This window comes from Salarias fasciatus, chromosome 11, assembly GCF_902148845.1.
Source record: "Salarias fasciatus chromosome 11, fSalaFa1.1, whole genome shotgun sequence".
NCBI classification, from domain to species: Eukaryota; Metazoa; Chordata; class Actinopteri; order Blenniiformes; family Blenniidae; genus Salarias; species Salarias fasciatus.
In genome coordinates, this window is record NC_043755.1 from 12,817,680 (window position 1) to 12,835,389 (window position 17,710).

The following is a 17,710-nucleotide window of genomic DNA, read 5'->3' on the forward strand; positions in this document are numbered from 1 at the left end:
TTTATTAAAGAGCCAATTAAGAATTAAAACCTTTTGAAATTAAGGAGTGCAAAGCCTCGTAGCCTGCCAGTGCCTTTCCTCCTGCACCACGTCTTTGATTGCATGCCTGTGTGAACTTTCTTATATTAACAAGTCAATAAACAATACTATCAACCATGTCACAATGTGATAAAAATCATGGGGTCACATTGTATTCACAAGTGTCAATAAATATTTGACCCGCGTCGTGTCACGTCCAGGTGAACTGCCCCCGCACACCGCTTCAAATATCAATGCCCAGATTTGTAGACCCTTGACTTTTATCACTTGTCTGCACTTCAGTTATACAACAAATGCAAACAGCAATCATAAAAGAAGGAGAATATGATTATAAGATGGATACATACTTTGATACTCACCCACATATCTGATGTGGAAGCCGCGACGGTTGGTGCCGTGGTCGGAGGACCAGCGCAGCAGGAGCTGGTGGCCTGTGGTGGTCAGGCTGAAGGGCGTTTCAATGTCGCCGCTGAGTGAAGAAAGGCTCTGACTGTAGATGTTGGGACCTGAACGACGACGACGCAAGGAAAAAAAAAAATCAGATCAAATACAAGCAATGAGCAACACGACAGTAATTTCAGCTGAACGGTTTCTTCTTGTGTGCAGAAATACACACCGTCAAATATTTCCAGGATGTCAAACTCCTTCTCTGTCTGGAAGAGCTCGAAATGCAGAGTGATGTTGTAGCCCTTCTCCACGTTTATCAGCCAGGAACACATTTGCAGATTGGGGTAGTTCTCCGGGAAGCCCGGGCTCAAGATGACCCCGGTTGAGTCAAATCGCACCTCGTGAGCAGGGCATTGGACTTGAGGGGACAGAAGCAGAGTAAAGGTAAGGCAGAGTCAGAGGGAAAGAGACTGGAAGAAAGGAAGGAAAAGCAGCTAAAAAACTGAAGTGAGAAGAGACTAATCCAGTTTGGCTCTGAGAGCAGGACACAAGAGGCAGAGGTGAAAGGGAGGGAATGGAGGATAAGAAAGGCAAGATCATGGGCACAAAGGGAAGAAAGGAGTGCTTGGCTGTGACAGCAGAAATTACATTCAAAAAATAACTAGTCATGAAACAATTACATTTCAGCCAGACTGATATTGCACCTGAGGGCTGAGTCTGCTGCCGTCATCAGGGTCCCCAGATATCAATCTGTCAAATGATAATAGTCAGCGGGTGGGGCAGCTGAGTTTGTATTGGGAAATGGTGTGTGCATGTGTGCGTGCATGTGTGAGCGTGTTCATCTTTCAACTCGATATCACCATATTGCATTACAATTGATGTACTTTTATCCACGTTTAAACCCGTTAATGCGCTCCTCTGAGGTCCAACAGCCAAACACACACCATATTTTTGGGTGATCCAAACATTATATTCACTTATTAGTGAAATGGCTTTCAGGGTATACTTACAAATAAGTTTTAGTGAGATTCTCAATTGTGAGCGTTACATTTGCAGTACAATGCGAACTGCTTTGAATCAGGCAGCTGTGTTGAGTTTCAGCTCAGAACAATGCCTTCATTTCCTGTTGGCTGACAAAATAAAACAATGACAGTTCTACTGTTTTATACAAATAAATAGTGTTTCTTAAGGATCACTTGTGGAAAAACATTAAGCATATCAAAAGTTCCTGTGAACAACTGCTCCATTCCAAAAGGTCGGTGAAAAGATTCAGACATACAGCAAACAAAGAAAAGTTTGAAAAGGAGAGCATAAAGCAGCAAAAAGCACAAAGTGGTGTGAATATTCCTGCTGGAGATTCAGTGCAGAAGTTTTCACTGGCTGAACTACAACAGCCTTTGGCTCAAAGATAACAGGCAGATATGATCTCCAAAGTCAAAGCCAGTAACTTCCAGTAAAGCAAACAAAGCACAAAGCATTTCTCAAACATCACAAAACACAGACATAGTCAGCGAGTCCTTAAGTTCAAGAAAATGGCTTTTTAATTAATCCAAACAAAAAAGAAATTAAATAAGAAAAAATAAAAATAAAAAATAAACAGCAAAACATTTGTACACAACAAAGTCAATATTTATTCTGATTTTTTTTAAAGAGGCATCTGAATGCAATTTATTTGGAGAACAACAAGCAATTTGTATTGACAATCACTCATGAATAATATACTAAGAAATTATGATTTCTAAGATGTCTTTAATTTTCTGATCAAACTATTTAATATTATGTATTTCTCAAAGTATGAACACTTATTTTCATTTCCAGTAACTCTGGTTGCTGTCATGAACACAGAAAAATCTTTGATTTGTATTCATGAAAATGTACACTTTGAGTATAAATCGGTGAAGATAAGTAATCTTTTGCTTTAGGTCAGGGGTCCTCAAATACAAATCTTGAAGGTCCACGGGGGGGGGGGGGGGGGGGGGGGGGGGTACCGAGGGATGCCGGCAGTGCCGAGCAGTGCCGAGCAGTGCAGTGCGACGGAGCGCGCTGCAGAGCGGCGATTACCACGCGCAGAGCGGCGCGGCACAGAACGGTGCTCACACAGAACACGGAGCGTTTAAAGAAAGATTTTTTTTTCTTTTCTTCTTTTCCATACATTTTCCCTGGGTCCGCAGCGAGGTGTGCCGCGGTCCGGTCGTGGACCGCGGTCCGCTAATTGAGGAACCCGGTTTTAGGTGAATGTGGCTCAGCTGGTGGAGTGTGCAGTGTAGAGTGGAGTGTGTGGAGTGTGTCCATTCAAAAGGTCAATGGTGCAATTCCTGTCCATGTGTCCTTGAGCAGGATACCGAAACCCAAGTTGCAACCAATTGAGATTAACAGCCACCACCGTGTGTGTGTGTGTGTGTGTGTGTGTGAGAGAGAGAGAGGGAGCAATAGTGTAAAGTGCTTTAAGACTGCTGAAGCAGTGAAAAGGCACCATCATAAGTTAAGTCCATTTACCATAATGACAGCGGACACACTCCATAGTAGGAGATAGCAAGTAAAGTTTACATGAAGTGAGAGAAATCACTGTTTAACGCATTTTTCAAATATTTAGTCAGAATCTGTTACCTGCAAAAACACTAGGTTATATTACATCTAGATTTTTCTGTAGTCTGCACATTAGTCCTGACCTTGAATGTGTGGTGTCTGAGTTACATTACTGATCCTGACAGGGAGGGCATCTAGCACAATATAAAAAAAATAATAATCTACAGTGAAATTTGCAATGACTTCTTACACCAGCTAAACAAGGACACTATTATTTTTTTACACTATATATATTCTGTCATTATGAGTCTCTTCTTTTGCCTTTAACATGAAAACAAATTACTCACTTTATGAGATCTAATGTGCCATGAATAGAGCCGAGGAGATAAGAGCTTGTCACTGAAATAATTGAGCCTTCAATAATTGTTAAATAAACTAATGTTGCCAGGCAACACGAACATCCTATTCAGTGAGCATGGTCGGGGTTTAAATTACTTTGCCTGAAACTTAAAGTGTAGGGATTAAAAAATTAATCATGAGAGGCTCAAAATGCCTCAATATAGCAGCTTGTTAGGATGACTTAAAAAAGGAAGTTGTTATGGATCGGAAACTGTCTGACTGCAGAGGGAAGCGTACAAGCAATTCATGTGTTGCTTTAATCAAATACACGCCTCTTTACACCTGTCTAACACAAACATAACTAAAGTATGGTCAAAAGCAACTTAGATCAATTAAATGAACATCACTGACTGTACAACTGTTATCATCCATGTCCCCTGAAGATTAATATAGTAAATCCATGAAATACATCTCAAAGAACAAAGTAATCCCATTTTAATTACAATTATTTAACGGAAAACCTTGTCAACACTAAATAAACAACAAGCAAATACTTCTAATTTAAATGGATTTTCTGAATAATTTTGAGACTTATCCCACAGGAATACACATTAAACCACAAATTATCATAATAACATCCTCCTGAAGCCACAGGGAAACTGCTCATACTGTGCATTTTGTTTTTGTATATTACTTGCAATGGCATGCAGATCACCATCCACTCCTAGAGAGATATTTGTCAGCTTCTTTTGTAAAACATATGTTTGTTGTTCTAGTCTGCACACATGAAATGACTATATTACAGCTCCAAAACACAATGCTTGATAGAGGAAATGAAACCAAAACAAAAAAACAGAAGCAATAAAACAAAATATAAAGGCTCAGACTGCACCTTAATGTGGCAGATGGTTTGCCCAACATAGTCAACTCAACTGTGGCTCTATCCTTGATTAAAGCTACCGTATAACCTTCCTTATAGCTCTCAAAAAAGAAGAAGAAAAAATGACAGAGCCTGGGGAAATTTCTTAGACACCAAGGCTGTTTGGAAGCGCCATTGCATGGCCATGCAAGGACATTTCAGTGTTCCCTTGAAAACGCAAAATGACAATTAACAGCAGGGTTGACAGCAAACAAAAGTGGAACTGGGGAGCACAGGAGACTTCCTCTTTCCTGTCCTGCCGGCAACCTGCCGACAGGACACGGACATTTTACAAGCCGACTGCAGCAGTTCCTTGGATGTGAGCAGTGGGTCAACTCAAATTAAGTTCAACTTTACATGTCCCAAGGAGAGCAATTAGTTTCATGCTAGAGGTGGTGGAAGGACATAACATGGCCAACACCAGAAAATTTAATGAATTTTTGACTGTTATAATGAGGCTATCTGTGAAAATGTCAAACAAATTACTAACCCTAACATTGTTCATTCTACCACAATGTGATGCTCGGAGCAATTTTTAAGGAGCAGTTTGATCAAATTGACAAGACGTTTGACTTGTCACTGATTTTAAAGCACAATTTTGTGCCTGAATATGGAAAGAATTCTAGATTTCGTCTTAAAGGTGTCACTTTTATTAGTGTTGATTTGGCTTCTTCATTTATAGAGTTCAACCAGATCAGTTGTGTCATCGTGCACCAACTTGAATGGTTTTTTCCCACTCTGTCCCCAGGAGGCGATTCCAGTCTAGGACCCCCACAATAAGGGTCATGCAACCTGATGCACCACCAATGGAGACAACTGATGGAGGTTCGCATGATTTCCAAGTGCCTATCCCTGTCCTATGTATGGGTTTCTCATGGTACTTCAGCTTCGTCCAACAATTTGAAAGCATGCTTTACCGGTTGATTAAAAACTCTAAATTAGCTGAAGGAACGAGTGCATACATGAGACTGTCTCTCTGTGTATTAGCTCAACAATGGACTGGTTTGCCTGTCCAGGGTGTACCACTCCAATCACATAGTGCAAGCTGGAAAGGGACCCAACGACCTTAATCTGATTCAAGTAGGCGTAAAAGATAGATAAAGCAAAGTTCATTCATCCATACTTGGATGAAATGGAACATTTAATTGTTTTGGCACAGTATATATAACACTATCCTCAATGTACAGCAGGAGAGCGTGCACTGTCCAAACTCTCAACGGACCAGGACATCTCAAACCGCTGTGAAAATGATTATCTAAAGCAGAATGTTCTTCATTCAGTTTTTATATAGATTTGGGAAATGAATACAGTGATTAAAATGAATTGGAAAATATTGCGAGTGCAGCATGTGGACTTCTGTTGATGGTAGCTAGCTGCTCTTGGCAGAACTCCTTGAAGTCACTGTCCAAGAGAAATTGAGCCAACACTATTATTGGGCTCGGATATTTTTAAATATCGTTGGGTGACTGACTGTCCCATTCTGGCATTAAAAAAAAACTGATCTCCAAACAGCTAACATCATTAGTGATCGGCAACAATTAGTTCAAGCACCAAGAAATGTTTTATTTGATAATTCTTATCATACTTGGGTATTAGACAATGTGATGTTACATCTGTACGTAGGATCACATAAGCTTGTAATGTTGGTTTTGTAGCCTTTGCCTCCTCTTTGTTTATTCTACAATGGCTAACAGGCTGAAAAACCCAACGCTATCATACGCCGTGCTGCTTGTGCCTCCATAAATTTTTAATTCCGAGAGATGCTAGGTGATCCCAGTGCTGTACAAATAAAGGTAGACCGCATTTTCAGGACTTGAACCTAAAAGATGGGTGAATGCATAAATGTAAATTTGATCAAACAGGTCTCTGTGACCTTTGTGCATATATTCATAGAACCATTCACCAACATGTAGTTTTTATTAAAAATAAATGAACACCTTACAAGATTCTGGTTCAACTAGCTTGGTGCCTCCAATTGAGAATTCAAAATTTTACTATTTCACTTTATTTGTGGAACCAACCGCAATAAATTACATTCAGCTAAATTCCTGCTTGGGAGAACAAAACAATGTCAGCTGCAAAACTACCAATATGGGGGAAACCAAGATATGAAGTCAGGCATCAAATAATAACAGCAAGGGAAGAGCAAATACGTTCCAAATCACCAGTTCTATTCTAAGACGCTTTATGAATGCAGTTTGAGTTTGTCGGGAATCTGTCATGCCTTGATCATAAGTCCAATGTGATTACTCACAGTTCCTTGAAATAAGAAGACAGAAACGCTCATCAACTCAAGACGTGGAGACAAAGGACTCTAGGGCACTTCAAAAGATGCCTATCCACGGGGGATAGAGGGTTTCAGAGTGCTCTGTTGTCTGCAGTGGAGATGTATGGGCACGGAAAGTAGGATGATGGCATTTGTTGTTTTTTTTTTTTTTTTTTTTTTTTACTCTAAGCACAATCTATGATGCAGACAACACAGACAACTCTTTTCTTTTGCGTCTTGTTTGAAATCTGCTTCTGAAAAAACATGGGTAGGAAGACATCACACATCAATCATACCCAGGAGGCCATTTAGTGGGAGTAGAAAATATAGAACACAAACTCCCTTTTTCTTTAGAACATTACAACAACAACACAGTTACACCTCCCTACTTTTTTTTTAAATACATTAAAAAAAAAAAACTTGAATGGTTTCTGCAGATGACTGACTGGACACTCTACGGTCAAATGTTTCTTAAAGAAATCAGGTCTCTGATTCAGGTCGGTAATCTGACACTATGGAAATAGAGCGGTGGCGTCCCACTGGGAGCCTGGTAGAAGGGACCCTGCTGGCAGGCAGCCAGTGAAATTATCACTGGGTGCTGCACACTCACAGGTCAACATGGTTACACACAGATGCGCACAGATTCTGTTAGCGATGCTTAGACAGGTGAAACCCCAAAATGCTGAGAAAATCCCCACAAAATTGCAATTTCAGACCAGTAGACCAATGGACTCGCACGGAATAAAACCAACCTTGACAGACTGGTGGTGGTCCATCCATTTGTAGCCTCTCTCCAAGCCGGCAGGTCAAAATCTCGCTGCCCACCAAGGTGAAGCCTGGCAGGCATGTGTATCGAATGATGTCCCCTGTGAGGTCAGTTGGACACACACACAATCAAACAACAAACACAGACGAGACAAGCACACAAACAATCTATTCGTCCATTCATTTGACCACCTAACACACACACACACACACTCCAAGCGGTGTGTGTGAAATACTGCTTAGCACCAGTACTCGCAAAAACATAATCAGCTGCACATTTTCTAATGAAGATTGACGTCCCCTTAGCTAGCTGGAGTGCTGAAGGCACTTCATTGCATTACAGAGCCCGAGCGCGTACACACACATGAAATTAAAACTGCACTCAGTTTCAAAGACAGTGGTGCCACCAGGCATATGACTTCCACTTCACTTTGCTAATCACTCCTAAACACTGAAAATACAAACAGCTTAAAATAATGGAACTCATTAGCCGTGCCCTCGCACAAATATTTATGCATGGCGCACGGATAGATATGAAAACTAGACAAAATGGAAAGAAGCGAGTGAAGCACAGCGAGAAAAAGGTAAAGTAAACAATGCAAGTGAAATAAAATGTTATAATTTGTAGTGCGCACGTGTCCTTCAGGAGAATTATGAAAAACGTCAAAAGTTAAAACAAGTGTGTACGAAAAAAGATGATTAAAAAAACCCCAAGATTATCTAATTTTAAACTTGAAATCAGAGAGAGAATGAAGAGACAACAGTGCCAAAATCACATGGAACGCTTTCAATCAATGAACGAGAGACTGAGGAAAGAGTGATGAAATAATGAACCAATGACTGCAAAAATTCCACTTGTCTCTTCTTTTTTTCCCCTCTGTGAGGGCTGCCTCAGTAAATAATCTGATGTCCGGCATAAAGTGATTTTATCACACATTGTCTCTGCCCAGTAAACAAGTCAAATAAAATAAGACAAACCTATTTCGAACTCGTCATCATCGGTTAGGACAGTGGCGTTGGCAACAGGAGGGGGTGGCTGACATGTTCTCAGCTGGTAAGCTGTGGAAAAATCAACATTGAATCCCGCATCGGAGAATGCATGCAGGTTTGAAAAGAGAAAAATAAAATCCGTGAGTGTGCACGTGTGTGCCGTCTGCACGCATTTTAATCCAGCTGCAGCAAGTCTTCACTCGCCCATCACACTGAGACTTGATTAGATCATAAATTGCCACCTATCACTGTTCATGATCATCAAAAACCTATCACTAATTTATCTGAGATGAGGAACATTTTATTATTAATCAGCTTCTTTTCAGAGGGGCGTTTTATTAGAGGGGGGGGGAAAAATAAGAAAAAGAAGGCATTCATCATTTATCATTACACAGAACTGGAAGCAATATCAGGAGCAGAATGAAAAGGCCAAATAAAGAAGAGAAAATTAAAGGCATTTCAATATAGAAATAAGAAGGCAATCTTTCCCTGTTCCCTTGTGATGCTCATTATTAAATCAGGGTCCCGGGAATGTAGAGACCCAAAGATCACATGAATAAGGATCATTACAGCAGTGTGGAGACAAGGTCTCTCTTAGCGAGCATCAAAGGGGAGGTTACCGTAATAGTGCAGCTCAAAGAATCCACTGGTGCTGAAGTCACTGTGGAACTTGATGAGGACCTGATTGGCAGTGGTTGACACGCCTTCCTGCACAGAGTTGCCGCTGAATTGACCGATCTGAGGTGAAGCCTGGTCAGGTCCATCCCTAGTAATACAGCAGTGCAGAGAGAGGGAGGGGGGGGTGTGAACAGGAGAAGGTGAGACAGACAGCACATGATTTATGAATAAACGGCAATAATAACTTGGTGAGATCAAAGGAGCAGGTAGACTTATCCCCAGCATTGCTGTGGACTCTGCAGTCATTCTGACATTAATCAACAATGTCAAAGTAGAAGTTAAGTATGTGTTAGCTGATGTGGACTAAAACTTTTCATGCCTGCAGCTATTTTACGTATTGATGAGGAATATAGTTTAGGAGGGGGGAAAAAAAAAGATTTTCTAGGAAATGTTCAAACTGACAGTTTTTTTTTTTTTCTTTTTTAAACATTTCTCACTAGACATAAATGACTGGATCATTTAGATTCATCTGAAGCTGGATATTTTGTCAGTACACATTTTAGCCCGTCTGTTTATGATTGAACTTCAGCCTCCGCCACTCAAAGAGGATCAAACTGTTTAGAGCTGAAAATATCGTTAGCTGTTAAACCTAAAAGCTTTAAAGTAATCCCCTAGTGTATTACGGAACTGTAGCCCTGGTAACCAGAGGTAACTGACTTGTAATTAACTTTTCATTCCTAATTGAGATAGCCATTATCTGTGAATTGTGAACATATCTATGTAAGTGCAAAACTGCACTTACATTACTACAGCTGCAGTACGCTGCATAAAATCATTTCTATTTGACATAGATGAACTACAAAACGGAGAAAAACAAATTGTGCAGGTACAACTCTACACAGTTTGTTTAATATGAATCCCTATTTGGTAAAAATATAGCTACAATTTTGTCAGTGCGCTATGTTTCACATATCCAACAAGCATCCAATGCTGGCATTTGATGCTGTGGGTTAGAGTGAAAGACGTTTATGCGTCTGGGTCTCGTTCCCAAATGAGATCACCATGACGTGTGGAACTGAAAAATGGCATGTACTTAATGCCATCTTTAAAATGGAGGTAAGCCTGAGGTGCGCTTCCTGGATTTATGTGAGTAAGAAGCAGAAAAAGGCAGGCTGTGCAGGTTGGGGTCACAGACCAAGAAAGCAGGTACTTGGGATGAGCTTGGAGCAGACCTGCTGCTTCAGCGCGCCTTCTGAGAAGAGATAGTCGAGGCAACACAGACATCTAATTAGGATGCCTCGGGGGTATCTCCCTGTGGAGTGGCATCAGGCACGTCAGACTGGGAGGAGACCTCAGGGGCAGACCCAGAATTTATTTATATATTCCAGCTGGTCTGGGAGGACCCCAGGATCCCCCAGGTGGAGCTGCGGGGAAGTGACTGAAAATAGATGAAATGATAGATGCTGTCCTGTGGTTCATCTTGATAGATGTATGGATGCTGCCCCTTGATGCACTGGATTCAAATAAACATTTCATCTATCCATCTTCTACTTTATCCAGTTCAGGGTCACAAGGGCACAGGAGTTTGCATATGAGGTTTCTCAGAGAAAACGCTCATAAAACAGACATACTGTAACAAATTTACATCTGCCTGCACACCGGGATGAAGAGTTAGCTGGGTCAACACACCAATGGGTAACACTAATACTTGTCATGAGCAGTGATGCCAGTTATGAGGTATGGATAAGGTGCTGATTTCTAAACAGGGAACTATCTCTGCTAATGAGTGCAGGGAAGAAAAAAAAAGTATGTGAGATATCATCATCATTATCACCAGGGTGAAATCCTGATCCTCTTAGCTAACCCAGTGTTAGCCTCACCTTGGGGCATCCAGAAACATTCAGGGTGCACTGGGGCAGGAACAACTGGGTGGGCAAGAGAATATCTTTATCTTGCCAGATTTTTTTAAATATAAAAAACACAACAGATATTAGAGCGATCAATTTAGAAGACAAGCGATAATTTGCGAAATTGTCAGTGTAACAGCTGCAATAGTTGCAGACGGCTCCCTCACATTTCAAAAAAGCATTCAGAAGTCATGGCTGGCAATGGGAATGAGGTACTGTATGTGTGGTGTGAAGCTTGGAGGTGAGTGGTGGGGGCGTTCAAAGTGGCTGAAGCTCTGCGAATGGGGGGGCCGATCCTCCCACACTTTAAATATCATTAATCTAATTACATGAAATGCTTATTTTTTAACCACAGTGCTGTATTTAATTACAGACACCTTAAAGTAGCGCCAGCTCTACTCAGCAGAATGACAAACATTAAATGATTATTTTATGCGCACGTATCTTTAATGTCTTATAAATACAAAAAAAAAAAAAAAGTAATAATAATCTTATTGCAATTTTTTTTCAGAGTGATCAGCAGAATGGGTGATGGCAGCTGGGCAGGGAAATGAAATGTTGCCATCAGGGGAGAGATTGTTTATGCGCCATTTCATTTGAAAACAGCGCTCCCTCCTCCCATTGTATGAATGGCTGCCCCTCACGCTGGAAGGCATTTCCCTCTTTAAGCACCCAGGAGGACTGTTCCATGCCTGCCCGAGGCTTACTATACAACTAAGAAGCTCCAAAACATTATCGGCAGAGGGACAGACGGGAACAGAGAGAGTCGGGAGGCAGGTAGCACTGTAGTACGCTGCTGTATTAGTGTGTCTGATCACAAAGTTTGCACTGTTCCTACACACTAACACACATCCAGGTAAGTAAGAGTGGATGTTTTCTTGCTGGTAAACATTTGTCTTTTTTATGTAATAACAACTGGGGAACCCAGAGTTAAACATCTGCCATAAGCTCGGAAAGTCAAAGGAGGACACGGTGACTCAGACTTCACTTCAAAATCCTTCTGCAAACCAAAATCTGTTTTGTTTATTGGCTGTAAGGAAGTAAGTCAGAAAAACAACCACAGGGAGACAGATGTCAAGACAGAGGTCAACAGATTTGAATGGTTGTTGACTGATCCTAAATGGATGTCCCCTCTCAAGCTGTGAACACAACTTGTCCAACAGGCCTGTGGCCTTAATGCTTTGTCAGCTGTTAAATCCTCTTTGAGCAGCGTTTGAGTTTGCCTAGAAATGAAGGGACAGTTTGTGTAAAACGTATATACTCTCCAGTTTTTCCTTGCAGAAATAATAACACTTCACATCTCCTGGGTGTTACTGCATTACCAATACAGCAGCGTATGAGCTACCCACTTGATGCAACTTTTATATTTTTTGTGGTTTTTTTCCCATAAGTAGTTTCTGAAATCTCTTCAACTGGTTTTGAAGAGGTCACGGACACAACTTGAGGAAAGGTGCCACTGAGACACCGTCCGTAAAACACCATATTTATTCCTGCTTACAGAAAACAGCGTGTTACATAAGTGCTATTAGTTGGAGACTGATAAACAATATCACACTGAGCACTTACCACACAGTGATGTAGTCATAGATTGGCTCTGTATTGATAACAGAGAAATTTATGTAGATTCCGTACCCAGGGGGTACTCTGACGGTCCACACACAGTCCTGGAAATGTGGGTACTCGGCCGGGTGTCCTGGAGAGTAAATGGTGCCATTCATCGACGTTACATTCCCACCACAGAGAGCTGTAGAGAGCGAATAAAGACAAATGTTAAACAGCTACAGAAGGCCCTGCAAGTTCAGTTCTTCCTTTTTCACTCACAAACTCTTGAAATTAAAAAAACATTAAAGCAGCAATGTGGTGTGTAGGAGTCAAATCAAAATGATTTAGCTTTTTCTAATATGATACCATGTGCACTTGAAACATATGTTACTTTTCTAGCATGTGTTGGGGCGTACAATGCAGACAGACCAAAAAGCCTTTTAAGAAAGTCGTACAAATGCTTAACGGATGCATCATTATATAGGGTAGCACGAGTTCACAGTTCAGTTTATTGGTGCTACACTGTTGGGGTCAAATTCTTCAATGTGTTTGAAAAACGGCTACAACAAGCAGACTTAAGGACCTATAATCCCCCATTCAGAATAACTTTGAAGATTTTACTTTAAATGCTGATGGGAAAGCATTCCAGTCTTCACTTCATCTGTCTCTCAGGTATTGCACACAGCTTTCTCAAGGACTTATTATCACACATTAATTTATAGCTTATTTAAACTAACATTGAAGAAAAGGTGGCATTAAAAAAAAAGCCTCCCAGCACTGATGGACATCATTTGATGCTCGTGTGAATGTGCGATGTTTGAGAGAAACATCAGTGTCTTGCAGTATACGGAGAAGCTGAATCCAGCTTTATTCACATTTTGACTGGCGCTTGCAGAAAAAACACCTGCTGGGTTTATGGAAGATAGCAGTCAGTCACCTTCACAACGAGGTATGGGGTGATTCCAGTTTCTGCTGACTCCATGCAGACACGTGAGGGAAGGCTCTCCAAGGAGTGTGTAACCTGACAGGCACTCAAAGGAAATGGTCATCCCCACACTGTAGTCCTGGCCGATGACTATGCCGTTACGAAACGGACGTGGATCTGGACACCTTTGTAGCTCATATGCTGCAGGGAAAAAAACAAAAAAAAAAACAAAAAACAGAGCAGAGTATGTTTATAAGATGTAGATTTCAGATAGTAAATATGCAAACCTCATACATCCTCATACTCAAATATAACACACAGGCATCTGGCATGTGGGCAGCTAATAAATCTTGATAAGATAGAATCTTCATGAAAAAGATTTGAAAAACATAAAAGTGTATTTGAAAAGCTTCTTTTCCACACTGGCTTAAAGCATAATATTCTAACAATATGCAACATTGTTATTGTTATTCAAGGTTATGTGCTGAGGCATGTCTCAGTGGATGTCAACAATGACTTCCGGCTCTTTATTCTCTAACCTTTTGTAATTTTACATTTTCAGAGTAGGCATCTGCCTTGCAGGACTAATTTTTGTCCGTGATCTGTGTCCAAAGTAATTGATGGACTTATGTGTTCTGTCTGCCAAACTATTCAGTCGTCGTTCAGTTCCGCTGGTGCTTGATAAAAAACCCAGTTTCAACTCGCGCAGTCTTTGTTCCTCACCCTGATAGACAATCTGGAAGCCATGCTTATTCTGGGAATAGTCGCTATGAAAGAAGAGAGTCGTCTCGTGGGTGGTGCTGAAGAGAGAGTTGGGCACCACAGGGCCGCTGAACCGATCAATCACTGTTCCTGTCTCAAGGCTCCCGCTGCGGACTTCCAAATAGTCATGAACAGGCTCGGTGGAGAAGTTCAGAAACTGCAGATGGATCCCTGAAGAGCAAAAAGAAAGGCTAAATCAAGAGGCGATTTCAGAAATGTATGAATACATTTAAAACAAGTGAATTTGTATGTTGCTTTAAGTATATGAGGAAAAAAATGGGAAGGATAATGGATAAAGAGGATAAGACGAAAGGGGGAGAAGAAAGGAGGGCAAAAAAAAAGACAGAGAAGCAGCACAATAGACACGAGAGAAGAAAAAAAAGAAGGGAAGATGGTGAGATGGTGGGGAGGGGTATGTGGGTATACACACCAAAACCAATGGGGAGTTGAACTCTCCAGCTGCAATCCAGGCTGCTTTGGTAATTCCCTGGAAAGCCAGGGCTGAGGATGACGCCGCTGAAGTCTGTCATAGAGCCGCCGCACTGAGCTGAAGGAGACCAACCAAGGAGAAAGAACATGTCACTTCCTCACAAAACAGCTCAATGGAAAAGCAAACAATGACGAGAGGAACTAATGCTGGGGCAGCAAAGAGCAGTGTTTCTTTATGAGTCTTACACTCCTACTATATGCATAATATGTGCACAAGAAATAGCTGCTGGTGAGAGCAGCTACTCCAAACATGGATGTAACGGGAAGGGTGGGATGCATCTTGGCGCGTCTTTGACGGATACATGTATTTCTCCTTGACTGTATGGATTATGCTCTATGAGGGCATTCATAGAAAGATAACAGACTTAGCACGTTCATTGTTCGGTGGCGCTTTAAATCAAAATAAATGAGGGAGTCAATATTCAATACACCAACACTGTTTTGCTCAGCAGTGGTGGTGATTACTCCACCCTCCTGCCAGCGAACCCCTACCGCTCTTCACTTTACAGAATACTTGAGGATGGTGTGAAGGTTACGCTCATCGTCCTCTCCTGTGACACATAACCCAGTCCTACCTGAGCAGCCGGGTGCATAGCATTTCAGAAACTTGCAGCACAATGATTACTAATTCCCCAGAAGACACATTAATGTGGCAACTGGTGGGGAAACACAGGGGTATTGCTGCTATTTCGTACGGGACTATAAACCAAGGCCGGAATGAGTCAAAAACTATCTTGGGATTTAATTGTGCTGCTGGTGGGGAGAAACCTGTTTGATCTGCTTGCGTATGAAGAGGAGGGGTGGGTGCACTTAGGAGGATGCTATACGGTTTGTGGGGAAGCATATAGTCACTTTGATGTGGATTTACAGGCAACAAAGTGAATATGGATCCTGTGCTGTTTGGGTGAGTGCGTGCGCTTTAAACGAGCCAGAAGTTAAGCTAACGAGAGAACACGCGCATTCCTGTCAACAGTAAAGCCGGGATTTATGTCTGCAGTGAACTGTGAAAACCATGGGGAGAGAACATTTACATGAGGAACGCTGTATGCGAGCATGCAGTCGCGTCAGTGTGTTTTTAAAGGCACTGTGAGGGTGTACATCGCGTCATGAGTGTGTTGGCATGCGCATGTAATTGGGGCCAATGGAGCGTTGACGTGTCAAAGAGAAAGTGGAGTGCTTTTATGTAATCTCTGGAATCTATCAGGGTAGCAATCAACATCAGAGGAGACTATAGGCTCATCAGGAGTATCAGAAATCAAACAACACACTGTGATCGAGCAAAGCCGTATTGATTTTCAACTGAAGGCAAAGGAGAAAATTCATAATACCGATCGACCTTGCCATCCACACCCAACTATCGTCATTCGACTTCTTTTAAAACAAAACTGTTGCTTTCTTTAATACAATAACAAGTCCTTGGTGAGGCCACTGATCTATGGTGTCACTGTCTATGAGCAAAATATTGATATGTGAGAAAAGCAGAATATGGAGAAGAAGAGACAAATGAGTCACAGAGGAAAGGTGAATAGCAAAGTGCTGAGGAGAGACATTGAGCTGGTATCTAGTGCAGCAAATATGGTTATGTTGTCTCCAATATTACCTCTTTGAGACCCTTTTCACGAGAAATGTCACAGCGTAGAAGATAATACATTACCTAAACATAGAGGTACGGGGTAATTCCACCTTCTGACAGGACCAGGCATGCAGGTAATATATGCATTACCCTGTTGAAGAAAACAAACAAGCAATGTAAACAGTAGTGCTGTGTGAAAAATGAGATCAAACTTGCATCAAGCACATTTTATGTCTGTGCTAAGGAATTTTAGACTGTCATTTTTTGTGGGGTTTTCAAAATCATTGTGTCCTGTGTAAATATTCAATGTTATCGCGAGTAGAAAGGACCTTTTTGCCGCCAGCTAGGTTGTAAAAGTACCTGAGAGAACAAGGAAAGTGTTTCCTTCTTTAAAACTACTTTTATGTTACATGCAAAAATAATATTCGATCTTCCATTGAGGTTACACATCCATAGCAAGGCCATTGTTCTGATCCATTAAAATTTCAGTCCAGCCTGAAAGTCTGCAGAAGCAGGTGGTGAATTGCAAACTCATGTTTGACGTAACACATTAACACCGGATCTCTATGAAAACGTATGTGATGCTGTGCAGCACAGAACCCACACACCTGTGCTCAAAGGGCTCACCACCACTTATACTTTTATTTCCACAACAGCTGAGAATCTGGTTCAGGTATTCAGACACTCAGCCTGAAGGTGCGTGTGAGAAGTTGCTGGCTGGTCCAGAGAGAATGTGAAAAGAAGTGAATGTCCAAGTTGGGAAGCAAAGTCGGTGTGGGATTAGTGAGGGTACTGTTAACACAATCCATCGCCCATGGCCTTGGAAGGTTCTGCAGCTCAAAACGCCACTTCGACAGTACATACTCAAGGAGGTGTGGAGGAACTTAAAGCAGCTTTGTAGGAGGCACACACAGACATGTGTGCACAGAGAAAAGCCAAACACTGCAGGTGCACAAAGACGGAAACTAAAGAAGATACAGGCAAAAATACATAGACCGTTACGACACACTTACATTCACATATTTTTTTCCCCCCCCTGCATTGTTACCCTCTCACACACACAAAAATGCTACAGACAAAAGAACTCTGTAACATTGCTCAGGCAGACTCATTCTTCGGGGTATTCCTTTAAATCTGTCAAAAGTGAAATCAGCTCCACTGGAGCCAAAGTTTTATAGAACGACTGTTTTATCACTCATCTAAGTGACGTCAGTCTCAGCCGACTGCAAGTATCCCAACCTTATAAACAGCACGGTTGCATAACGACTGAAACCAGCACAGTTGCATAACTACAAAACCCGCGACTGGTTTCATATGCAAATTGCCGTGAACATTAATTACAATGGCTCTGTGTACTCTTCACAGAGGACTGGGGAATAGCTGCAATCACAGTACTGTAAAACAGAAAAATAAATAAATAACTGGAGTAATCGTCTCTCTCTTCAGTGCAGAGATAGGTGTTCCTTACATCTATCCAAAGCCTTTTTCCATGTCCCTTTCAACACAGCTTTGCTCATTATCAAGGACACATACATTATCATCCATGATGAAGTGATCGCCGCTCATTAGGTGGGTGTACACTGTGGAGTCCTGGCTTGATGAGGTAATTCTTCTGTCTGCACCCTTTTTGGAAAGTGGCCCCTTCGGTTCCCTAGTGCACATT

General features: G+C 41.5%; 1 protein-coding gene across 3 annotated transcripts in view; it reads right to left on the reverse strand.

Annotated features, from left to right (window-relative positions):
* Positions 1-17,710, reverse strand: part of LOC115397239 (CUB and sushi domain-containing protein 3-like) — a 228,627-nt gene that overhangs the window by 59,793 nt on the left and 151,124 nt on the right. For 2 of the 3 annotated variants that reach the window (XM_030103466.1, XM_030103465.1), the window contains exons 39-48: positions 16,129-16,198; positions 14,416-14,532; positions 13,947-14,156; positions 13,236-13,424; positions 12,323-12,500; positions 8,852-8,997; positions 8,220-8,300; positions 7,229-7,342; positions 656-844; positions 387-545 (exon numbers count right to left, since the gene is read on the reverse strand). In XM_030103466.1, the coding sequence (XP_029959326.1) occupies positions 387-545; positions 656-844; positions 7,229-7,342; positions 8,220-8,300; positions 8,852-8,997; positions 12,323-12,500; positions 13,236-13,424; positions 13,947-14,156; positions 14,416-14,532; positions 16,129-16,198 (1,453 nt within the window). The remainder of the gene's footprint in view (positions 1-386; positions 546-655; positions 845-7,228; positions 7,343-8,219; positions 8,301-8,851; positions 8,998-12,322; positions 12,501-13,235; positions 13,425-13,946; positions 14,157-14,415; positions 14,533-16,128; positions 16,199-17,710) is intronic. The other variant, XM_030103468.1, reaches the window with a different exon arrangement.